Source organism: Penicillium maclennaniae (genome assembly GCF_028827695.1).
Source record: "Penicillium maclennaniae strain IBT 15551 chromosome Unknown utg000003l:1.0-5670915.0:1.0-5674809.0, whole genome shotgun sequence".
Lineage (NCBI taxonomy): Eukaryota > Fungi > Ascomycota > Eurotiomycetes > Eurotiales > Aspergillaceae > Penicillium > Penicillium maclennaniae.
In genome coordinates, this window is record NW_026623215.1 from 2,682,790 (window position 1) to 2,706,166 (window position 23,377).

The following is a 23,377-nucleotide window of genomic DNA, read 5'->3' on the forward strand; positions in this document are numbered from 1 at the left end:
CATATTCCAGCATTGGGGGTCGTACGAGGGGTTTTCAAGAAACAGGGTCTCGGGTCAACCATTTCATTCATTGTGGATTACAATAATAGTTTTTCATCGGGATTTCTATCACTGTCCTCATCACAATGTCAATTCACAACCTATAAAAGGTCCCAAAGGGCTTTCTAGATTAGCCTGACCAGGCGGTGATGTATGTATTCAGTTAAACGTTGCAATAGAATGAAAAATTGATCGTATCGAGGGGAGATCAGAAAAATCTGCATCAAACGAGATGCAAGACAGAGCTCAGGCTCGACGAGAATGCTTCAAAGAACAAAGAAATGTTTGACAGAGATGAGACCATGACATGACTCGGAAGAGACAGAGGTTGAGGCTCATCTAATAATTCTTTTCAAGGCCCCACACTAGTTTGAGCTAAATGAGCTAATACTGAAACACAGTGGGAAGACCGCCCACTAGAATGAATTTCACTTCTTGCTTTGATTTCAAGGCATACGAGTACGCAATACTCATTGATTCGGTACTGTACAGTTCGAAGTAGGACAGATCGAAATCCGCCCCACGACACCCATGGGTAGATCATGCAGTGACACAACGGGTTCGCGGGAAATGGGAAGAGCAGCCTGCTCCAAGGAAAAACAAAAACAAAAGAAATGGAGCTATCTTCCTCCCTGAACACGGCCACCCGCTTATTCGTCATCGGCATCCGCAATCTTCATGTCTTCGTCGCCATTCTCAGTCTGGACTGGCGCATTCGTTCCCACGGGGGTAGCACTCAGAAGGGCTTCGGTGATAAAGGCCTCCTCAACAGCCGACTTTCTTCGGAATACTCGGAGCCAACGACGGCCCCATTGGCGGATAATGGCATCTTCCGGAAGATCGCCGCTGCCGTCGCCACGCTCCATCATTTCGTCGTTGCTGCCAGCCGCGACGGAGACGATGGAATCCTCAATATATTTGAATAGCGCCTGCATGTCGGCCCGCTCGCGAGCAAGAGTCTCATCCAGGACACTCAGCTGGGGTTCATACAGGCCCGGCTGCGTTCGGGCTGCGACAATCTGGCGCATGCGGTTGGTAACCTTGCCCACGGTAGCCGATATCATTTCGAAAATATGGGACTTGGCGAGAATGGTACCGGCAGCCATGTTCTCAGTAAGAGCCCACTCGAGGACTGAGAGGGGGCTGATAATAGTGTAGTTCAGCAACTTGTCAATGATATTGATGGCAATACCGGGTTGGTCCGCCCAGTACTCCATGACGGAAGTGATAATCTGGCAACGAGCTTGCGTGGAGGACGACCCAATCGCCAGCAAGCGGTCCTTGTTACGCTCAATGCAGGACAGGACATGCGAGAGCGATTTGGATCCAACGTAGCAGATCGCTGTCATAAGAGCGTCGGTCGAGGGGACCTTGGGATCTTCCACTCCCCTGCTTTGGGCCTGCTCTTCGATAGCTGCGATGAACGGCTGGATCTCCTCGTCCGTGGCCTTTTTCCTGATCAGCTGCATAATCTCTTGTCCTTCCTTAGAATATGGGGTTGTCTCTGAGGAATATTTGAAGTCTGGAGTGTCCTTCTCCTTGCCCTCCGTAATCAAAGGGATATAGGGCTCGGGAAGGGTTCCCCTGATGCGCTGCGCAAAGCTGAGACGAATCTCTTTATCCAGGGCGCCGTTGATGAATGCCATCTTGGGATGGATTGCAGGAAGTTCAAGATCATCTACCCTGTAAGATGGTTAGTTTCAACAACAAAACTCACTCGTCACCAGATTGGAACTTACCACTCGCTCCATTTCCAAGTGAAGCCAAAGTTGCTTAAATGGTGCGCGAACCAATCCAAGAACCGATTGCTGAGCTCCAGGTCCATAGTTTCCAGGTTGTTGTACAAGAATCTGATGGCACGGCCCAAGCTAGGAGCGATGGCCGCAGGAGCGATTTTGCAGCATTCGGTCAAGAGAGAATGGAAATACACAAGCTTGTGCTCCGGTGTTGGCAGCTGATATAACTGGGAAAAGACAGCATCCACGGCCACATCTTCTGGCTTCCACGCCTGCAACTCACCAGCCATTTCGCGCATGCGGTCAAATGGCGTTGCGCGCTTAACGAAGGTGCCAGGGGTGTACCAGTTGTCCACATCAATCAGGTACTTGGCCGTGGCGACACGGTTGAAGTCAAGCAGGTTGATAGTGTCGACCAATGCCTCTCTCAAGAGGGAACAAGAAATGTCTGATGTTGGAGGCACAGTATCCACCTCCTGGTCAGCGAAAACGGAAATATACACCTCTGGGAAGAGAGTTCGGGGGCCATTTGGGACAGGGTTAGGGACGGTGATTTGCGGGAAGGGAACCTTGGCCACGACATCGAAAGGCTTCTGCTCTTCGGGTTCTCGGTCTTGAACGTCCTTCCATGGGCGTGGAAGACACTTCAACTCCCAACCCTTGCTAGCTTCGGCCTGAAGCTGCCCTTGTAGCAAGCTAATCACACTAGGACCTGAAGCTTCCTTGTTCTCCTCGGGGCTGAAAGTGTTCACCAGATCAACTAGGGTGTGAGGAGTGGAGGCAATGATATCCGTCTTCTCGAGCAAGGCATTTGCTTGGGACTCGAAGCCTGCAGCAGGAGAGGACATCACGTAGGGGATCGTGAACAAAATGATCTTGACAAGCTCAAGTCCGAGCAAATCTTCTGAAGACGTGGTTTGAAGGTCGACCGCACGGGCGAACAGCTCCTCCAGAAGCGGGAAAATGCCATCGCCCTCAAATACGGCTTGCAGCCCACCGAGAAAGCGAATGAGAAGCTTGACCTCACGCCATGAACCCGAGTCGATGTACTTCTGCAGAGCATTGCTGGCCTTGCTCAGCATTTCCGATCCAAGCTCCGGTTTGAGATTATACGCAGCCAAAGACGTCGCGGCGACGAAGGGGATCTTCATCGGCTGTTCGAGAACACTGCATTGGCGTCAATTGTGAGTCTGCGCATCGGAGGAGTAAGCATCAAGGCCACGTACAGGTCAAGGGAGATGTTGATGAATGTGTCCCGCAGTTCTTCATCTTCATAATTCTCGGACACGGTCTTTGCGATTCCAATGATATCATCTTCCACTCGTCTTGCAGCCTAGAATACGATTCACAGTTAGTAAACAACACAGTATCCCAGGGTACACATTGCGCGCAGGGAGGCAAGAAGGATCGTACCGATTCGGCAAGCGTCAGAAGCTGGCGGCGGACCAGCACAAATAGAGGCTCCTCATATCTACGTCGCTGAGGGCGGCGATCGTAGTCCTCGTCGTCTGCAAGCTTGTCAGCGAGGCGCATCGAATGCGAGAACCTGGCAAGATAGTGTCGCACTCACCTCGGTAGCGGCGCTTGCGCTGGCCACCACCCCGGTAGTTCGAGTTCCGGCGTTCGTTATCAGCCATTGCGCGTCGAAGTTGGATCTAGCAATGGAAGGATGCACGAAGTCGAGGTCCAAGAGATTCGGAGCTTGAAAGTGAAAGGCATTTCGGAAGGGAGAATTTCCGGCCCGGGCCCCATGCCACCGCTTTGCCGTGGATTTCTGTGACAGTTCTGGGTATATCTATGTACGGGTGTACGGGTCGACCTATTGTAGACATCTGAGGTCTTTCCTTTAGTTTGTTCTTTCGTTTAGTATCATGTGGGGTGTCTACTCGGACTTCCTCTTGATTCTAATTTCACCTACTCGATCATCGCCATTGGAATTTTTCAAAACACGCCCGCATAAATAGGTGATGAGCACCTGTCCAGGCTCGTAGTCGATGTATTCATTCAATTGGCTCATATATCGCAGCCCCCCCAAGAGAGCAGTGTGGTCGATGACGTCGCCGTCTATAAAGGACATAAATTACATACATGTGGCGGGGAGACCAGGAGAATCCCATCCAGGGCGGAGTGTGTTTTCCCACATTACGACACGGACGACCCACAAGATCAAGTTGGGGGACAATTCTGAATCGTATAGAGAGACAGTAGCTCTTCTCCATCGCCTGACCGAATCCCAACGACCTACGATACAAGGCACATGCATCTACAAGCCAGAAATCAGGAAACAAGGAAAGCGTCTGCTTCAGAACTGGGATGTGTAGCTCATCGTCGGCGAGTCGGGGAGACCGGGAACCAGCCGAGCCCGATAGACCAGATAATGACATTGCAAAAGGACAGGACGAAAAGCAAATGGACGCACAGGGGAAGAAAGGGAAATAAAAAGAAAATAACAGGGTTTCTAGCGCTGCAAGTCGAAGGAAGTCAACGACAGGGTAATACCGCGTGCCGAAGACCCCTCGAAGATGGAAAAGAAAGCCTCTCGTACGGTGATGCATTTCGGATGTCCCGAGTCGAGATCGGCTTGCTGCGGGGTTTCTTCCCCTCGACCGATGAAGCTATGCAGTCTTCAGTCCTGGAACGGGCAGACTTGCACAGAAAGGGTATCACTTTTTCCTCCCAAGAGTTGTCGCAGACACCTCAAAATAATAAACTCCAGGCCATGACCTCCCACCGTTGCGTGACAATCATCAGCCTCCCCATCGACCGAATTCGGTTCTCGTGAGAAAGAATGTTGACCACGCTTCTCCATTCTTCCCCCCCCTAAATAGCTCCGATGCAGTTCCGCCAATGCCTCGCTGATTCAAGATCAAACACAGCAGAAGCCCGTGCTCTCCATTCAGAGCCCACTCTAAGCACCAAAAAGTCCTCGGGTTGGTAGGTCACCGAATTCTCAGCACAGCGCGGAACGCACTATGAACAAAAAAAAATGTCCCTCGCTGAGGCGGCATTGGTCCGCTCAGTCGAGGTGGGCCATCATCTCCTCCTTGGAAAGGGGCTTGAAGTTTTTGATATCAAGACCCTGGGCCTCAAGAGCCGGGCGAGCGTGAGGGGGAACCAACTGTTCATTCAGATGGGGAGCGATCGAAAGTTCTAGACGAAAAAGTCAGTATCCAGGCCACGGTCAGGCTCCATCGGGTTGACTTACCATGCCGCGAGAAGTCGAAGCAAGCGGGCAAATCCTTGGGTGGGTTGTTGTGATGGCGAGAGTCGGGTAACCGGGTGTTGGGATCCCGCAGTTCGTCGAAGAAGGGGTGGCACATAGCCTCGATCGCCGACAATCGCTGGGTGGGGGTGTACTCGAGCAGAGCCGAAATGAGGTCAATGGCCTCCGGGGGCGCCTTACGGAAGACCTGGGATTAGGCGTGAGTATGTGCGACATTTCTTTCGTTGGGCAGCGAGAGGGGTTACAAACCTTGTTGAACGGATGCGGCTTGATCTGAGGGAACTTGTGTTCCATGTAATTGGGATTCATTGTGCGAATCTGTTCCCGGGTTGGAGTACCAAGCACCTTGATGATTTCCACCAGCTGGTCAATACCCGATTCACCAGGGAAGAGGGGTTGGCCCAGCATCAGCTCGGCCATCACACAACCAGTCGACCACACATCTGAGAATGAATGAGCCCTTGGGATTCAGGCAAATTGGGGGGGGGGGGCAATGAACGTACCAATTTTTGTTGTGTAGTTGGTAGCACCGAAGATCAACTCCGGGGCCCGGTAATAACGGGAGCAGATGTAGGACACATTGGGCTCGTTCTCAATGAGGATCTTGGCGGAGCCGAAATCGCAAAGCTTCAGAATGCCGGTAGCAGGGTCGAGGAGCAAATTTTGGGGCTTGATGTCGCGGTGACAGATGCCTTGTGAGTGAATGTAGGCAAGCGACCGGAACAACTGGTAGATATAAAGCTTGACCTCCAGCATGGGCATGGTCGTCTTCAACTTGTTGAAATAGCGCGAGGCGCGATACACGGTTTCCGGAACGTACTCGAGTACCAGGTTGAGGTACACTTCATCTTTCTACAGGTCACGAGGACCCAGTCAGTCGGGGGAGGTGGACAGTGGGGAATCGTGACACATTACCCTGTCGCCGTTGGAATAGTAGAAGGCCTTCAACTCGACGATGTTGGGGTGGCGCACGATCCGCATAATCTGGAGCTCACGGTTCTATCGATAGGCGATGTGGGTTAGAATGTCTACTTGCCGGTTGAATCCGCCCATGCTCACCTTGAAGCGCTTGTCCTGGAGGACTCTCTTGATCGCGGCATCCTCGCCGCTGGGGGCCATCTTGGTCTGAAACACCACGCCGAAGGAACCATTGCCAACGATCTTGCACTGGGTGTAGGAGATTTCCTTTTGTTCGCCTGTCAGGCCATCTTGGACCTTTTCACGGATGACCTCTGTTCGGGGGAGAGGGGGGATCAGTGGGACACGACAATTGAGAGAGGGAAGAGGGTCTTTCTTACCACCCATGCGCAAACTCGGGAACAAGCCCGGCCGACTCTGTGACATGGTGGGAGGGAGGTGGGTTGATGCTAAAGGGAGAAGGAATCCGTTTTGGGCAGAGAGTAAGGTAGATTCGGTGGAGTAGCTTTCGGATCGGAGAGGGGAGGGGAGGGGAGGGGAGGGCGGAAGGACGGGGCGAGTTGAGGAAGAAACGGCAGAAATGCCAAGGTCAAAAAGGAGGAAGGAGATGAAGGTGGACGTAAACGGGGTGAAGCAGGTGAGAGGGGGGGCCAATAAGGAGCACGAAGTAATCAAAAGGTGCTTTTCGAAAAAGGGCGAGTCGGAGGTGACGTTGATGGGAACCAGGAAACACTTTTGCGGGATTGTGGTCTGTGGTCTGTGGTCTGTGGTCGTCTTACGGGGGAAACGGGGGAATGGGAAACAGGAAGGGTAAGGTACGAAATGAGGAAAAAAACGAGAGGGGCGGGTAAAAAAAAAAAGAAAATGGAAAAAAAAAGCGACTACTTGGAGCTACACTTCCCAATGGTCTGAGAAATCCAAGCAAGTATCAACAGCATCAAAAAGGGAAACCCCTCAACCTGGAGAGCATGCTTTATAGTGTATGATGGTTCTATTCCAGCTCTCGATCTGATCTCTCGATTTCCCTTTTCCTCCCCATCTTTCTCGTTTTTTACCCCCCTCAAATGGTCGATTTCCAAGGTTCTTTTGCCTCTCGAAACCGTCGTGACGGGTGGATAACGGATACGGTACGGTTACTTTACGGGCGGAGTGTGATATCATCAGACCGGGACTGGCGTCTTGGGCGTAATCTTCACCAATACGCATGCCAGCGGTGTACAGAATCTCACCTGAGGAACGCTACCCGCAGATGGATAGTAATAGATTGAAAGCTTGAGACATAGCGGACTTGAGGCCCATTGTGAGCGCAGAGAGCAATAGAGAGCAAAGAGCGAAGAAGCGCGCTAGTTTTCCGTGAGTCCCGTTAATGTCGGGTGACCAGGCGTGATTTTCCTCAGGAACCGCAGTCATTGGTCCCCGTGACCTCGTGACCACGATGTCATCGAGTCCAGCTGACTTGAAGAAGCTTGGGCCACGATGTGATGACTGATCCGATGGTTTCATGGTTTCATGGTTTCATGGTTTCGAGGTTTCATAGTTCAGCGCTCTCTCTCTCTCTCTCTTCTCTCCACGACGTTTCAATTGCGCCGTCTGCGTCTGCGTCTGCGTCTGCGTCTGCGTCTGCGTCGGCTTCGGCTTATGGTCCAGATCGCACCTCCATGCGAGATACCGGGAGCCGGCTCGCAGATCCTAGGTGCAAGGATTCCCTTGGCATGTGAGGTCGAAGGTCTTCTCAGCCGACGCCAGCTCCGAGCGATTGGGACAGCCGTAGTCCCGTGCTGCATCCGGGATTCTTGACCTCCCTTCGAGATCTAGCCCCCCCCCGAGATCGTAGGGCTAACAGCCACAAAGTGGACCAAGGCTTGACGTTCTTATTTGCGTAATTTTTTTTTTGCTTTTTCCGTTGCAAAGGGGCTCGGGGAATGTGGTTCCTGACGCTTGCCCCTGATCGTGGTCCTATCTTACAGATCTCGCTCGGTGTAGGTCTAGATTGGCCAATGAGCCATCTAGTGGACCTCAACGGACTGAGCGACCTTCAGGTCTGTGTTGGTCCCCGACCTAACGGATGGTCGCTGCGGCCTGATGCACCTGGCTGAAAAGGTCGACGTTGAGAAGCTACGAGCTGTCGACGGCCAAAGGCTGCACGGCGGGCCTCTTACGACGGCGTAAATACATTTGTTGGGTTCCCGTATCGTGGAATATAGCTACCTGAGGACCTCAGCCCCTGTTACTTAGAAAAGGGTTGGTGCGCACACTGTACTCAAAAGCTGTAGATCGACATCACCAGACGCCCGGACTCTCGCCACACGCTTGTCAAGTGGAACAGCAACGCTCTCACCCTTTTACGGTGACGTCGTGTTTTCCCGAGCCTCGTCGTCGGATCCGATAGCTTATACACTTTCTCTCTCTATACCCTCTATACCCTCTATACCCTCTATACCCTCTATACCCTCTATACCCTCTATACCCTCTATACCCTCTATACCCTCTATACCCTCTATACCCTCTATACCCTCTATACCCTCTATACCCTCTATACCCTCTATACCCTCTATACCCTCTATACCCTCTATACCCTCTATCCCTCTATACCCTCCCTCTCTCTCTCTCTCTCCTCTCTCTCTCTACTCTCTCTCTCTCTCTCTCTCTCTCTCTCTCTCTCTCTCTACTCTCTCTCTACTCTCTCTACTCTCTCTACTCTCTCTACTCTCTCTACTCTCTCTCTCTCTCTCCTCTCTCTCTCTCTACTCTCTCTCTCTATTCTCACAATCTCTCGGTTTACGGTACCCAATATGCCTTGCTTAGACCCATGTGCCTGATAGTGTCGAGGACGCTGCATATGCGAAAAGGGGAATGCTTGGGCAATAGAACGCAAGGCACCGCATGCCATGTCCCTTTGATGTCAGACACTTGGGGAGACAATCGCACAGCCTCGCCATTCTCTCGTCGCACTGCGGATTGCCCTTTCCCTGAAGGAATGCACCCGAATATGCGAAACATGCAAAACATGAACCCCGACGCGGTTCATTGGGTGTCTCACGCTTGAGCATCCTGACTCGTCTTCCTCGCTGGGCTTCATTGGGTCGCTGGACCACCGTCGCTTCTCCCCATTGACTCGGGATGAGCGATCTGCCATCTCAGCGACGATCAGAATTATACCTGCTCGGATACCCAGCCTAGTTGCTGACTAGTGGTATGTCGAGGGTTCTATTTGCTAGACGAAGACGTGGAGCCCCGACCTAACCTACCACGTCACGCTTTTCCCCCTTCGGCGCAGTACAGTACAGTATAACCGATGAGAGACCCATAACCCATCATAATTATCCCAAACCCCATCAGATACCGAAGCCACGAAGTCTTGTTTTATTTGTACATTGTTCTCTGGTAGATTCAGATACCAGATACCACACTCTACCAGATACTAGATACTAGATACTAGTTTCCATCTTACCAGAGGTGAGCCCTAATCTCCGGAAGACTGCAATCACACAATCTCCCAATAATGCCATTGTCGACAGTGTGTCCAGACAAAGTGGGACACTCCCCACAATCAATTCCAAGAGAAAACGAGAATTACGCAGGCGAACTAATAGGGCCCTCGATTGGACACAGGCGGGGAGAGGGGTCTCGGGCCCCCCGCTCTCAAAACCGTAAATGTTGAGTGAGACTCTCCAAGCTCCCCGCCATTTACTGCACCTCAACGGACTGGGATGATGTCAAGTCTATAACTATCTAGCGCCACGGTGGGCTGTGGCGCCCAACACTATAGACGTTCGGCGTGTTGACAAGATGCCCATTTGCGTCGAGAGTCAAATTTGGCAGATTGTACAGCCCGACCAGGTTGAACGTGGACATGTTGACATGTAAGACTATTGTATCCTTAGTGGATCCTCCTGTAAGGCAGTGGGAAACGGTATTTGACCGAGGAAACTTGGACCAAGGGTTGGGTTGAGTGGGGTGGGAGATTGGGGGGAGGAGCACAAAGGCCGAACAGTTTGCGTCCCAGGCGACTCGGGGCTGCATAAAACTATGTCCACTTCTGCACTCCGGAGTCCGGTGGCTCGATAATTCTCCAGTGAGCCCACTTCATAGTCCACTTCGTGGCCCACCGTGGACTTTTTTGGCTGCCTAGGGCCCCGAATAGCGACCACCGCCTTAAAGAGTCAGGTTATAATAGATACTGAAAGGGCAGATCCAGAATCGAACAAAGTACTCATGCTGGGGACGTGCGAGAGTAGATTTTACATCTCTGGTAGTGCCGCCCTAGGGATGCGGACGGAATCGACTACTCTAACATCCGCCCGGGTACCCGTACACTCGCGGGTTCTCAACCAGGTACAAAGCGCATGCGATTAAAGGTCAAAGACTGTTTTACATTGGTCCGTCTATGATGCGAAAACACAACCAGAGCTCCCCCTCCACCCTCGCCATTTCCGGGCCACACACGGCCATGAAGGGAGACTAGATCGAGAATTTGGACGAAAACCACGGACCAGAAAGCCGGAGATGCGGGCATCATATGTGTTGGTGGAGAAGGTGATCAAAGGAAACGGAGGGTGAATCTATACAGAAGAAAATATTGGAATCTCCATGGCGCCATACAACTGCCGCTTGCACCGCATCCCATTTTCGAGGGATAAACCGAGAGGGAAGCGAAATGCCATGTCGTTCCAATCATCGAGGAGCGAAGAACTACTAAAACAGGGGGGGAAGGATGAAGAGAGATTAGCTCGAGAGAGATGTGGGTCATATGCATCCGACTCGAGATGGTGGGCTCAGCGAAGAAGCTTAGAAGGGAGGAGGAACCATGCTGGCAGGATCAGCCTTCTCCTGCTGCTCCATCAACTCCTCGCCGGCGATCTCGAGCGAGACGGCAAGGCCAACCTTGGCGGTTTGCTATAAAACGGTCACGAGTCAATATAAATTTGAAAACGAAAGAGAGCAGGACTGATATCATACCTTAGCCTGGTCAATCTCACCAGCGAAGGTCAAAGAGATGGGCATCGCGATACGCTTCTCGAGAAGGCAGCTGACTTTACCGGCGCTGTCAACCTGGGCGCGGAAGGAGGAGGCGCGGAAGTCGTACTTGGCACCGATGGCGGTGGTGCCATCGCGGCTGGGGCCACCCATCATCATAGCCGCGGCATTGGGGGCGAACTGAAGGTTCATATCGACACCGGCCTCGACGCGCTCGGATAGCTTGCGCCAGTAGGTGGCAGCGAACGTGCCCTGGGCCTGGAGCTGAGCGGTACCAATCCAGTCATCTCCCTTATACTTGGCGCAATAGGAAAGAGCAGTTTCGGGACGAGCGTTAAGGCCCTGGCGCTGCCAGATAGCCTCAAAACCGAGAGCAAGACTAGGAGTGATCGACTGAAGGTAGCTACCGACGAAGATACCAGTCAGACCGCCCTCGAGGCAGGACGGGTTGAAGGCCTTGAGGGAAGCAGAAAAGTCATCGCCGGTATAGTCATTGTCGAGCTGGAGCAGGCCCTGGGTAGCACCGGGCATGATCTGAGCGTTGGCCTTAGTGACCAGAGCTGAGGTCCAGCGGTGGTTGTAAACGGCCGAGAGAGTGCCATCGCTTCCGAAGTTACCTTGCATAAAGACCTATAGCAAAGAGGAAGCTCGTTTAGACATTGACCCTATAGTGGAAAGACTCGATGGTTGAGGATGGAGATCTGCGAGTACTTACTTTGGGACTTCCGTACATGGCAGAGAAAGCGTACGGGGGCAGGTTGCCGGACGAGCCCATGGAGAACGCGTGCGACACGCGGAACAGAGGAGACATACCGAAGACCTTGGTCAGGTCTGCGCGGAGACCCGAGAACATGAAGTTGGACAGCATGACCTCCTTCTGAACCTCACGCGCGATGTTGTCCACGGTACCCGGGTTGGGCAGGTTGAGCAACGCCCTCCGCTCGGAGAACGAAGTGTATGCATCCTGAACAGCCGCGGCAGCGGGGTTTTCCGTAAGGAAGGAAAGGGGTGATGTGAGATCGGACATATTGGATGTTTTGGAATCGAGTTATCGAAGGTGCAAGGTGTCGTCACGCGATGCCGGCCAACAGGTTCGTCGCGGAAATAGGGCAATGGAATTGCTAGAGGAAGAGTGAGACCAGCCCGGGAATATCTGGGACGAATAACCGTCGCAGATCGTTGGACTTTGAAGGAAGGGCAGTATCTGTTCCGCTCGGGGAGTCGGGAGTTGATTAGAAGGAAGCGGAGCTGGAAGACTTTCTAGTGAAAAAGTCGCTCGGCGTCTTTGGTATTCCCCGTCCACCGGGATGTTATGTAAGCCGCACCGGGCCTTCTCGGGCGCGTTGTGAGAGTAGGCGAAGCCGAGCTGAATAGAAAATCTTTTTGGGTGGGTGAATCATTTGGCTTAAATTGATATACCTGCCAAGTATGTACAGAAAATTTAGTTTTTTTTTTGAAAAAAAGAAATCAGATTGTGTACAGAGTCAAAGCTGATCAATTCCTTGTCTATTTGAGGTTTCCAGGGCTCCACCCAAGATCGCAGGATATCTACCTACGGACTCAGCGCTATCGCCCATACCGCCTCCAGTGCTTCGCTGCCTCTGTCTCTCTTCTACGACTCTTGTCATTTGAGACTTTGCCAGTCGGCTGAATCTTCTTAATTCTGTCGTCTTCGACCTGGGTTGAACGTCTAACCCTCGCTGTGAACACGCTCTCTTCCGTCATTGCTATCCCACCGTCCCCGCGACCATGGACACCTTACTGTAAGTGAGCTCCTGCAACGAGTTGGCGGGTCATGAAATTCAGCTCTTTCATTTTACGTTTGGAGAGGTAGATCAATCAACCATGTCTTTGTGATCTTTCGCCGAAAAGCCACTGTTTGAAGAGCGATTCCGCCCTGTACCTGAAGCTGACGTCAATCAGAACTGCAGAGATCGTGGCCAACTCGCCGCAATTCCGGCGCAAGTCCTCTATCTTTGTCGATGCTATTCATGATCTGCCGGAAAAGGCCGACCTGGCGCCGGCTCAGCTTTACAGCACGGAGTCAGGCCGCTTGTTTCACTCTGGCCGAATTGTGATTATTACTGTGGGGTTGCCCGCAAGAGGAAAAACGTATGTATAGCTTGGCCGCAGAGATGAATCGCATGGTCCCGTACTGATATCGGTCATGTAATCAGTCACATGTCCGTAGCTTTGGCCCGGTACCTTCGATGGTATGTATTGATGTGTTTCACCGGCACGGTTGCCGTGCTTTGATCGAACACTACGCTGACAGACAACCTAGGCTCGGAGTCAAGACCAGGATCTTCCATCTTGGTGATTACCGACGTGCCACAATTCCCTTTGGCGAGGATATGCCCGATGACTACTTTTACGTGAATGGTACGTGGCACTGGAATGCCGTTTAAAATGGCGATGCTAATAGATATCAAGCAACCGCATCCTCTGTCCTACTTCGCCAAAAGATTGTCAGAAAATGCCGCGAAGACATCTACCACTTTTTGAATCATGAAAAGGGCCAAATTGCGATTTATGATGCCGTTAACCCGTTGGCATCGGGGCGCCGCTCTCTTGCAAAAGAATTTGCAAAGCATGATATTGAGGTATTTTAGATCATTTATTTCGCAGTATTGACAATCTTTGATAACGCATTCTCAGACTCTCTTCATCGAATCTTGGTGCGATGATGAACGTATCATCGAGGAGAACGTTCGCAGGGTCAAGATCTCGTCCCCGGATGTAAGTACAAGAGATATTTTGCAGCTACCTCGAGGATGGTTGCAAACTGACACTGGTCAAGTACATCTCATGGAGCCCGGAAGACGCCGTCAAACATTACTTGAACCGCATCTCCTCCCGCATTCCTCAGTTCCAGACAATGGAAGAAAAGGATCTGAACTACATCAAGGTTTGCGCTTTTGGCGACTTCATTTACCCTCAAATGCTTACTGTGATAGATGATCAATGCCGGTGAGCGACTCATTGTCAACAATCGAAGCTTCGGCTACCTCTCCAACCGCATTGTTTTCTACCTCCTCAACCTTCACATCAAATCACGAAGAACCTACTTTGTGCGAGTAAGCATCTCTTTTGCTAGCCTCGCAAGTACTTCCAAGCTAAACAAATATGAAGGCTGGTGTTTCACTGGAGGCCGATTCCTACAAAGCCGATGCTTCCCTTTCCGAGCAAGGAGAGGATTACGCTAAGAAGATGACCGATCAACTGCTGGCCCATCGTGAATTAGAGAAACAGGAAATGATTAACCGAGGCGAGACAGGCTATGAGCTTCGACCGCTTAAGGTTTGGACCTCTACAAGGCGCCGGACCGTCGAGACTGCGAAATATCTCTACGACAAAGGATACAAAGTTCGACAGCGCTCTCAGATGAGTCAACTCAACCCTGGCGTTTGTGAGAAGATGTCGGAGAGCCGTATCAGAGCCGAGTGGCCCGATGAAGTGACAAAGCACGAGCTCGATCCCTACCACCACCGGTATCCCCGGGCAGAGGTAACGAACGTCTCCTGCTGATGGGCGCCGAAAAGAAGTTTACTGACAGCATTCTCCATAGTCCTATCACGACCTCGCTGTCCGCCTCGAACCAATCATTCTGGAGTTGGAGAGGGAGCAGAACGACCTTCTCATCATCGCCCACGAAAGCGTCCTAAGAGTCTTGTATGGCTATCTCATGGCCTGTAACGCTGCTGATATTCCCTTTTTGGAATTCCCTCGAAATGAGATTATTGAGGTATGACAACCGTGTTATCGTTCACGTGGATTGATGGCTGATGAAATTCATGTAGATTATCCCCGAGAGTTACCAGAATGAAGCCTCGCGTATTCACATCCCCGACCTCCCAGAAGAAATCATTCCCGACTCGCCCGAAGACTTGAAAATTCCAGTGCCACCAAGTGGAGGAGTATCGCCGATGCAAGGCCTTGGTAGTCCATTAGAAGGCACTTCGACGCCTGTGAGTGGATTGCGGACTCCAAGCGGAGTTCGGACTCCCCGCGAGCCCGAGAGGATCTCGCAGCAACATGTTGAAGATGTTGTCTAGGACAATAATTGCTGGTGCCGACGTGTTTAACGGTATCGAATCCTCTCCTGATGCTTTGCTTTGGGAAAAATTCCCAAAAAAGATAGGGTAATCGATTAGCCACCGTGCAGTGTTGAGACAAATACAATGTTATCTCCCTTTTGAAGTTCATACGCTTCCTCGCCTTCGAGTTCCCAATCGGCATCATTGATCAGTACGAGAACACCTGGTCGACTTTTCAGATTGTTAGCGTTTATTTGACCTTGACCTTGTAATCCACATACACATTGTCCTCCACGATGAACATTTCCTTCCGCTGGTCTTGCATCAGATTATCGACCAGGTACCGCAGTAGGTAAGAGATATTTGGTTGGCTTCCATCTTTTAATTGGGCGGGTAATGTGACATTGTGCTTGCGCTCATTGCCAAACAATAGCTCGAGACCACCACTGCAAAAGAAGACCAGTTAGAACTTTGACTGGGTCATCTCAAGACGGTAGCAACGGTACGTGAACTCAACGGTGATGGGGAGGGCGGAACCCTCGCTTGCCATTTCGACCATTATAGTGGGTATATCAGACAGTCTGGTTATACGGTAGTAGACACCTTTCCTGCTCGTGCTGTTGAAGGTCGAAGAGGTGAAAGTCGAGGTGAGATTTGAGGCGGAGAGGGGGGTGCGCTCTGCTCTTATCGATAAGGATCTTCCACATTCTTTTGCGCCAGCTCTCTCTCTTCGTCATTCGGCAAGCCTCACCTCAGCCTTTCAATTTCGAGTGCTTGCGACATGCCGTCTGTATCAACCGACTATATCAGCGTGGGAGGAAACCGACACCCCGGCTCGGCTGATTGGGATGTCCAGACAGGTGTACTAGCCTACGGCGCAGACAATAATGTAGCCTTGTGGAAGCCTCTGGTAGGTTCAACCGTGTCTGATCTCCGACAAAGGGTCGTGATTGAGTTAACATGTCTTATAGGATGCCTCTTGTCGAGGCGTGTATGCCCTCCTCGTAGGTCATTCCGACAAAGTCAGCATAATAAGATTTTACACATGCCGTTCCACTGGAACGAGGTTCCTTCTTACCGGCTCCGTCGACAGAACAGTTCGAGTATGGCGGGAAGATTCTGCCGCCTTGGGTCATTACAGACATGTCTCTACACTGGAGGGACACACGGGGTCAGTGAATGCACTTGCGGTGGCCGACGGCTCAGACGTTGTTGCAACTGGAGCTTCCGACGGAACGATGCGCACTTGGAGACTGAAAGTCAATGCGCAGGGTGAATTGGAGAGCGAGTTGCTTGAAACAATCACAATGAAGCCGCGATTTTTCCCGTTATCACTAGCTCTGCGCGTGCTCGAGGGTGACCAGGGAAAGTCGCTGGTATTGGCCGTCGCGGGGACTACCACCGCAGTGCATATCTACGTTGCGGAGACCTCTGACAGGCCAACCTTCCAACGTCGCGCCATACTATCCGGTCACGAGGCTTGGGTCAGATCTCTCTCGTTCACGCAAGACTCACAAAGCAGCACTAACGATATCTTGCTGGCTTCGGCCAGTCAGGACAAATACATTCGGCTATGGCGACTGCGCCGCGGTGAAGTAGAGATTTCTGCACCCGTGGAGGATGACGCGGATCCTCTTCTGGGCGGTCTGGAGCCAACGCTATCTAACAAGGCCCATGAATTCGAAGCAGCTGGATCCAAATTCTCAATTACCTTCGAAGCCCTGCTCTTTGGAAACGAAGACTGGATTTACACGGCAAGATGGAACCCCGACCCAAACCGGTCGCAGCTTCTATCAGCTTCTGCCGACAATACAGTCACGATCTGGGAACAAGACCCATTATCTGGTGTGTGGATGTCAGTGGAGAGAATGGGTGAGATCAGTGTGCAAAAGGGATCCACTACAGCTACTGGTAGTACTGGCGGCTTCTGGATTGGACTCTGGGCCCCCGATGGCAAGAAGGTTGTCAGCTTGAGCCGGACAGGCAGCTGGAGAATATGGGAACATGATACCGATGCGGACATCTGGGTACAAAAGTTCGGTATTTCAGGACATGTGCGTTCCGTCAATGGAGTGCAATGGGAGCCGAGCGGTGGTTATTTGCTTTCTACCAGTTCCGACCAGACCACGCGTCTTCATGCTCAATGGAAGCGAGAGGACAAGTGCTCGTGGCATGAATTTTCCCGTCCTCAAATTCATGGATACGACCTGAATTGCGTCGATACCTTGGGACCGTTGCAATTCGTGACTGGCGCCGACGAAAAATTGTTGCGAGTTTTCAATGAACCTAAGCAGATCGTGGAGTTGCTTGAGAAGTTGACTGGCTTCAAGCAGACAGTTGAAGGCGAGCTGCCGGATACCGCTGAGATCCCGGTCTTGGGTCTGTCAAACAAAGCTCATGGTGATGAGGCTCCAGTGGAGGATGAGGATGAGGAAGTCAGCACCCCGCGTGTAGCTGCAAACACCTTGTTAGCCGAAACTCCACCGCTTGAAGATCAGCTAGCACGATATACCTTGTGGCCGGAACACGAGAAGCTCTATGGCCACGGTTACGAAATCTCTGCTGTTGCCGTCAGCCATGATCGCAGGCTCATTGCCACTGCCTGCAAAGCCACATCACTAGATCACGCCGTGATTCGCTTGTACGATACCTGCGACTGGCACGAGATCAAACCTTCACTTGCAGCACATACGCTGACCATCGCGGACCTGTCATTCTCTGATGATGACCGTTACCTTCTTAGTGTGGGCCGAGACCGACAGTGGGCTGTCTTCGTGCGAAGTGTTCAGGACCCGACCACCTTCAACAAATACGCATCAAACCCCAAGGGTCACTCCAGAATGATTTTTGGTGCAGCCTGGGCACCTTATACAGCCACACAGCCAGTCTTTGCCACGGCAGGCCGCGACAAATCCGTCAAGATTTGGCAAAAAGCCGAGGACGAAGAGAGTTTCCTCTGCCAAAGCACTATTGCACTGACATCCGCGGTCTCGGCAATTGCTTTCTTATCTTCTCCGTACAAAAATTCGTTTTTCCTCGCAGCGGGCGAAGATGGCGGTGCTATTTCCATCCACCGAGTCGACATTCAGAGTCTGGAAGCTCAGCATGTTGTCAGCATCGATCCGCTTATTGCACCATCAAGGGCAATTACTCAGCTGTCATGGCGACCAGTACCTACCGCCGACGCGGATAGTCTCGAGCGATTTGAACTGGCTGTTGCGAGTGAAGATACATCAACGCGCATTTATACCATTTCAAACATAGCATGAAACAGAACCAAACATGTCCAATAGAAGTTTTGAAATGATGCACATGAAAAACATAGAAGACCAAATGTTCGGTATTGAAGCGCATTCACAATACATCCTTGAATCCTGGTGTGGATCTTGACAGTCAAGTTGGTTACCAAGAGCTACTGAATATCACATTGTCACACTCGAATTGCTCAGTCTACGGAGCTGTGAATAAGAAATGAACACGGTCTACTAGACCAAGATTCTCGACAATCGAAGGTGTATCGGTTCACCGTCAAGTTATGCAGCATCAGTAATCTCTTTCATCGCCATGTATACCCGTTGTGAGCCCAAATGCCCGGCGTTTTCGGATGATAGCCGAGGGAGTAACGAGTATCTGCGTAGGACATGTCTTTTCTTTTTTTGCTCTCTTTGATATTCTCTGCTTTCTCTTCTGCGGCCCATCATCCATCATGTTCACGAACCAACTGGCAATCACCACTCCGTCTCTGGGACTTCACCCCTCCCATACTCTTCCTGAGAAAATTCAAGCTGCTGCATCAAACGGCTTCGCTTTGATCGAGATTCTCTATCAAGACATAGTGGACTTTGGATCCTCTCAATTCCCGCCTTTGAATGCGCATGAAGCCGCCCGCCTCATCGGCGAGAAATGCTCATCCGCCCAGTTGGGAGTCCTCGCTCTGAACCCATTCAAGAACTTCGAAGGCCACATCTCACCCATTACTGAACGCCTCGATTCTGCTCGACACTACATTGAGACTGCCTCATGTTTGGGAGCAAAGTATCTACAAGTACCCTCTCAGTTCGATACCGCCAACAGTTCACCGAACTGGGACTTGATGGTACAGGAATTGCGCCAGCTCTGTGAACTTGCGGCTTCTCATTCAGTCATGATTGCCTACGAAGCTGTGGCTTGGGGCAGCTACATTGATACCTGGGAAGGGTCTCTGCGGATGGTTGAAAATGTGAATAGGTCAAACTTTGGCGTCTGCTTGGATTCTTTCCACATCGCTGCTCGCGTATGGGCCGATTGCACCACCGAATCCGGCATACGCGAAAATGGAGAAAGCGAACTGAAGGCCTCGCTTAATCGGTTCGTTGAGACCTTCCCCTCTCGACAAGATCTTCTACGTGCAGTTGTCTGATGCTGAGAGATTCGTGCGCCCCTTGACCACGGACCATCGCTTCTACCAGGCGGGATTTCCCTCATCTTTGAACTGGTCTCGGAACATGCGCCTATTCCCTCTCGAGAAACAGCTTGGGGCATACCTACCTGTGTTGGCGATTGCCGATGCCTTGTTGAAGAGAAAGGGCTGGAAAGGGGTAGTTTCTATGGAGATTTTTGACTGGAGGATGAGAGAAGAAGCATCGAGACACCCCAATGAAAATGCGAAGCGTGGAATAGAGTCATGGAAGAAGCTCGTTGCGGCCCTGGAGGCATCTGATTGAAGCGGATCAACTGAGCTGTCCATGATAGCGATATGAAACCAATTCTAGGCCTATCGCTTTTGCTACATACCGATCTCTCCGGCCATTCCTAAAGCTCTCCATGTCGTTGAATGTGCATCAGAACTTCCTGAGACTAAGAATGAGGCTGCAACACCATTAGTACCGGCCAACTGGCCAAGAGACATTCAAGAAACTAACTCCATTCCCTGTGCTTTTATAGCGCAGCCACGCTACTTCGCTTCGAGTAATGCTAGGAAATCATAGTGATCGAGATGGAGACATGTTGAACTTCATAATGTGGAATGAGTACAGTTGTAAACGTCACATCCATCCAGTCGGTTATTGCTGGGACCTTTGAACTAGAGAATCTTTTCTCTTGCGAAAGGCCTGAAAATCTCGGGAACTGCTTCGATGGCTGAAACCCTGAGATGAGATTTGGCGGAGGCGAGCTGTGGAGATGTAGAGTCAGACTAGGGTTCGACTGGCAGGATAATTGCAAGCGAAGAACCAGATGCTTCGAATAGACATGAAATTATACGGACGAGCCGAGTCCTTTGTTATCTCAACTGACAAGGTCAAATGGCACAAGCCGCGGAATGAAGTCTACTGGAATTGAGTCTTGTAGTATTTGTTAGAGTCCAGATTTGTTGACACGGAATTCCCATGATCACAAAGTGGCCAACATGGTCTTCTCGTGGCAATTTTGATCCTTCTTCGAGCTCAAGTCATCCTGCTCAAGGTGTGCCTTTCATCCCGTTCAATGTCTCGGCTATCTGAATCTCTTCCAATACTGATGTCTTGCATGTCATTTTGTTTTCCCCAGTGGCCTTCTTTTTCTACGCCCGTACATAAAACCTCCCATTGTTGAAACATATGCATAATCCCGAAATCCCAGCATGAGTCATGGTTGAAAAACTCCCGTGTTGAATAGATCCATCGAGTAGATCTGAATGCCCCCAAAACACCCCATCAATGCCAGGTGGTTGAACCCAATAATTGTTGAATGGCTCTTTTCTAAGAATGATCCTCGCTTCAATGCTTCAAGAGATGAAACAAACTTGTGTTCATCAATCGTGAGCAGGAACGCATCGATTAATCGTGCTTCTCCAATCCGTAGCCACCAATCCCTTCCATGGACTGATATGTCTTGCCCTGACTTGACTGGCCGTCACCATTACGAGGTCCACGGGCAGCCAGATCCTCCTTGAGCCACTTGAGGACCAACTCGCCTAGTCGACTGTTCTCTGATGTCCACTGCGGCACCTGACCGTAGTAGCTCTCCACGGTGCCCCATGTCTTGACCTTGCCCAGATGCATATGGGCAAGATGGGTGGGCCACTGGGCGAGGTTGTCCAGAATGTGAGTCGCATAGACAATGGTGCAGGACCGAGTCTCCGTCTCCCGCTTCAAGAAGGAGAGAAAGTTGCTTCGGGAGAGCAGGTCCAAATCCACGGTGATCTCGTCGAGAAGGAGCACCTGCCAGGGACGCAGCAAGCCCATGGCAAGCTGTACACGACGGCGCTCACCATCGGAGACGGCATGCATGCGCCAGCGAAGATCGATATCGAGGATATCGACCAATTCATCCCTCCGCTCGGGGTAGGCGTTTCCACCCACAGAGGCCAGCAGCGTGGGCACGTCGATGTCAGTGCGAACAATGCTGTTCAACACCCATTCCACACCCAGATAAGTGACACCTTCCAATGAATCTTTGAAGGGGTCCTTGCCACCCACCGAGATAGTGTCGGTGGGGGCAAGACGTTTGCCCGAGAGCAGACGGAGCAATGTGGTCTTACCAGCTCCATTAGCTAATTGTACATTAGCAACCACTTCGAAATGATGAGAAAATCTGCGAATTACCGCCAATGAGCAGCGTCCGGCTGCCGGGAGGGAGGTCTAGCTGCACATTCTCCAGCCCCGCGGAACCATCTTGGAACTTATAGCTGAGATTTTGCACCGAAATCGACGGCTTCTGGGGAGTATTAGACGATGACATCTTGAGTATTCGCAACAAGCAATAAAGAGAGGAAGAGATTCGGGCGATGTAGGGGCTTGATGCAGGGAGAAGTGAGTCACTAAGGTAAGCCCAATCGGTCGTGCCATACGTTAGCGTGTGCTCCCGCATGGGATGAGGTAATGCGTGGATCGCGATAAACGATGAAAGAAAAACGATCATCTTTCTTTCTACCAAACGCCGAGTGCGTGATGCTCTCTACACTCCGATCGATTCGCCCTGCTCGAGCAACCATGAATCCTCTCATCGCCGTCGTCGGCGCAACAGGGACGGGCAAGTCGAAGGTGATTCGATACCCTGCGCATGTTCGAATGCGAAGGCTAATGACTACAGACAGCTCGCTGTGGACTTGGCCTCCCGCTTCAATGGTGAAATTATAAATGGCGACGCGATGCAGATGTATCGCGGCCTGCCCATCATTACCAACCAGATCCCCACTGAGGAACGAAATGACATCCCCCACCACCTGCTGAGCTGTGTCGACCTAGAAGCGGAAGCCTGGCGCATTGGCCATTTCAAGAGGGGAAGCTCTTCGACTCATCGACGATATTCGATCGCGCGGAAAACTGCCCATCCTAGTCGGAGGAACACATTACTACACGCAGGCAGTCCTGTTCAAGGACCAGCTGATTGGGGAAGGCTCAGATGCGGATGAGGGACCGGAGCCCACAAGAGAGCTATCTTCGGCTTCAGATAAATGGCCAATTCTCGATTCATCTCCAGAAGTATTGATGGAGAAACTTCGCGAAGTTGACCCAATCATGGCTGAGCGATGGCACCCAAAGGATGTACGGAAGATCAGGCGATCATTAGAAATCTACTTTCAAACAGGGAGAAGAGCATCCGAAATCTACGCAGAACAGAAACTTCTCAAGAACGAGGCAGTCATGAAGGATGAAGGTCTATTACGATTCGATAACACACTGATCTTCTGGGTCCACGCAGAGAAAGAGGTTCTCAATGCGCGACTGGATTCGCGTGTCGACGACATGATTAAACAGGGCTTGATGGCCGAGGCTCAGACAATGTTCGACTATCTCCAGGAGAAAAAATCTCAAGGCATAGACGTCGACCAGACACGCGGTGTTTGGGTGTCCATCGGGTTTAAAGAGCTGGCGCCGTATTTCGCGGCCGTCCAGGAAGCAGAACTGAGTGCAGAACAGCTCGCGGACCTCAAGTTGCGCTGTGTTGAATCAATCAGAACCGCGACACGTCAATATGGGTCGTCCCAAATCAAATGGATACGGAACAAATTATGGCGGGCACTCTCAGATGCTGACATGACGCGTCGTCTCTACATCATGGACAGCAGCAATGTCAAGGACTGGGATGAGTGCATCAGCAAGCCATCTGAGAACATTGTGCAACTACTGCTTGAAGGAAAAGCAACGCCCGATCCCAAAGCACTCTCGAAGCTGGCCAAAACTGTCCTCAGCGCAAAAGAGGAGCAAGCGCGTGCACAGCCAATGTCCGACATGCAGTGTTTTACTTGCGATATATGCAACAAGACGATGAACGGCGAAGAACAGTGGAATGTTCACCTGAATGGTTACAGCCACAAAAGAGCAGCCAAGTCCGCAGCAAGGAAAGCCGAACGAGACGCTTATTTCCGAAGAAAGGAATTAGAAGCTCAACAGGCTCCGGACTCTGGGGCTGATTCCCGAGCCATCTGATCTGGACATAATGAAAAAAATCATTTGGCATCAGAAGTACCGATGCCATTCATAGAA

The 23,377-nt window shown here is 51.3% G+C and overlaps 9 protein-coding genes across 9 annotated transcripts; 4 read left to right on the forward strand and 5 right to left on the reverse strand.

Annotated features, from left to right (window-relative positions):
* Positions 1 to 689: 689 nt before the first annotated feature.
* Positions 690 to 3,412, reverse strand: N7477_003106 (NCBP1 family protein; the record flags this gene model as incomplete). The annotated part of the gene is made up of 5 exons (XM_056964769.1): positions 690 to 1,722; positions 1,779 to 2,942; positions 3,002 to 3,108; positions 3,189 to 3,283; positions 3,346 to 3,412. The coding sequence occupies 5 exons, from the start codon at positions 3,410 to 3,412 to the stop codon at positions 690 to 692; spliced, it is 2,466 nt and encodes an 821-aa protein (XP_056824722.1).
* Positions 3,413 to 4,791: 1,379 nt separating this feature from the next.
* N7477_003107 (GSK family serine/threonine-protein kinase) lies at positions 4,792 to 6,342 on the reverse strand (the record flags this gene model as incomplete). The annotated part of the gene is made up of 6 exons (XM_056964770.1): positions 4,792 to 4,925; positions 4,981 to 5,185; positions 5,248 to 5,441; positions 5,502 to 5,850; positions 5,914 to 5,997; positions 6,058 to 6,342. The coding sequence occupies 6 exons, from the start codon at positions 6,340 to 6,342 to the stop codon at positions 4,792 to 4,794; spliced, it is 1,251 nt and encodes a 416-aa protein (XP_056824723.1).
* A 4,362-nt stretch (positions 6,343 to 10,704) lies between these two features.
* tom40 (TOM complex pore protein TOM40) lies at positions 10,705 to 11,920 on the reverse strand (the record flags this gene model as incomplete). Its single annotated transcript, XM_056964771.1, has 3 exons — positions 10,705 to 10,812; positions 10,876 to 11,523; positions 11,609 to 11,920. 3 exons carry the CDS (start codon positions 11,918 to 11,920, stop codon positions 10,705 to 10,707), a joined length of 1,068 nt encoding a protein of 355 aa, XP_056824724.1.
* A 722-nt stretch (positions 11,921 to 12,642) lies between these two features.
* Positions 12,643 to 14,948, forward strand: N7477_003109 (bifunctional fructose-2,6-bisphosphate 2-phosphatase/6-phosphofructo-2-kinase; the record flags this gene model as incomplete). The annotated part of the gene is made up of 11 exons (XM_056964772.1): positions 12,643 to 12,656; positions 12,817 to 13,005; positions 13,071 to 13,106; positions 13,178 to 13,275; positions 13,327 to 13,496; positions 13,552 to 13,632; positions 13,694 to 13,801; positions 13,851 to 13,970; positions 14,026 to 14,400; positions 14,462 to 14,638; positions 14,694 to 14,948. The coding sequence occupies 11 exons, from the start codon at positions 12,643 to 12,645 to the stop codon at positions 14,946 to 14,948; spliced, it is 1,623 nt and encodes a 540-aa protein (XP_056824725.1).
* Positions 14,949 to 15,043: 95 nt separating this feature from the next.
* Positions 15,044 to 15,489, reverse strand: N7477_003110 (ubiquitin-related modifier 1; the record flags this gene model as incomplete). The annotated part of the gene is made up of 3 exons (XM_056964773.1): positions 15,044 to 15,161; positions 15,212 to 15,376; positions 15,437 to 15,489. The coding sequence occupies 3 exons, from the start codon at positions 15,487 to 15,489 to the stop codon at positions 15,044 to 15,046; spliced, it is 336 nt and encodes a 111-aa protein (XP_056824726.1).
* Positions 15,490 to 15,711: 222 nt separating this feature from the next.
* N7477_003111 (Elongator subunit ELP2) lies at positions 15,712 to 18,199 on the forward strand (the record flags this gene model as incomplete). Its single annotated transcript, XM_056964774.1, has 2 exons — positions 15,712 to 15,840; positions 15,902 to 18,199. 2 exons carry the CDS (start codon positions 15,712 to 15,714, stop codon positions 18,197 to 18,199), a joined length of 2,427 nt encoding a protein of 808 aa, XP_056824727.1.
* Positions 18,200 to 18,636: 437 nt separating this feature from the next.
* N7477_003112 (sugar phosphate isomerase/epimerase family protein) lies at positions 18,637 to 19,633 on the forward strand (the record flags this gene model as incomplete). The annotated part of the gene is given in 2 exon segments (XM_056964775.1): positions 18,637 to 19,277; positions 19,288 to 19,633. The coding sequence occupies 2 exon segments, from the start codon at positions 18,637 to 18,639 to the stop codon at positions 19,631 to 19,633; spliced, it is 987 nt and encodes a 328-aa protein (XP_056824728.1).
* Positions 19,634 to 20,725: 1,092 nt separating this feature from the next.
* On the reverse strand, positions 20,726 to 21,629 carry N7477_003113 (putative ABC transporter; the record flags this gene model as incomplete). Its single annotated transcript, XM_056964776.1, has 2 exons — positions 20,726 to 21,441; positions 21,494 to 21,629. The coding sequence occupies 2 exons, from the start codon at positions 21,627 to 21,629 to the stop codon at positions 20,726 to 20,728; spliced, it is 852 nt and encodes a 283-aa protein (XP_056824729.1).
* A 251-nt stretch (positions 21,630 to 21,880) lies between these two features.
* N7477_003114 (tRNA dimethylallyltransferase) lies at positions 21,881 to 23,320 on the forward strand (the record flags this gene model as incomplete). The annotated part of the gene is given in 3 exon segments (XM_056964777.1): positions 21,881 to 21,931; positions 21,985 to 22,125; positions 22,136 to 23,320. 3 exon segments carry the CDS (start codon positions 21,881 to 21,883, stop codon positions 23,318 to 23,320), a joined length of 1,377 nt encoding a protein of 458 aa, XP_056824730.1.
* Between the last annotated feature and the right edge of the window lie 57 nt (positions 23,321 to 23,377).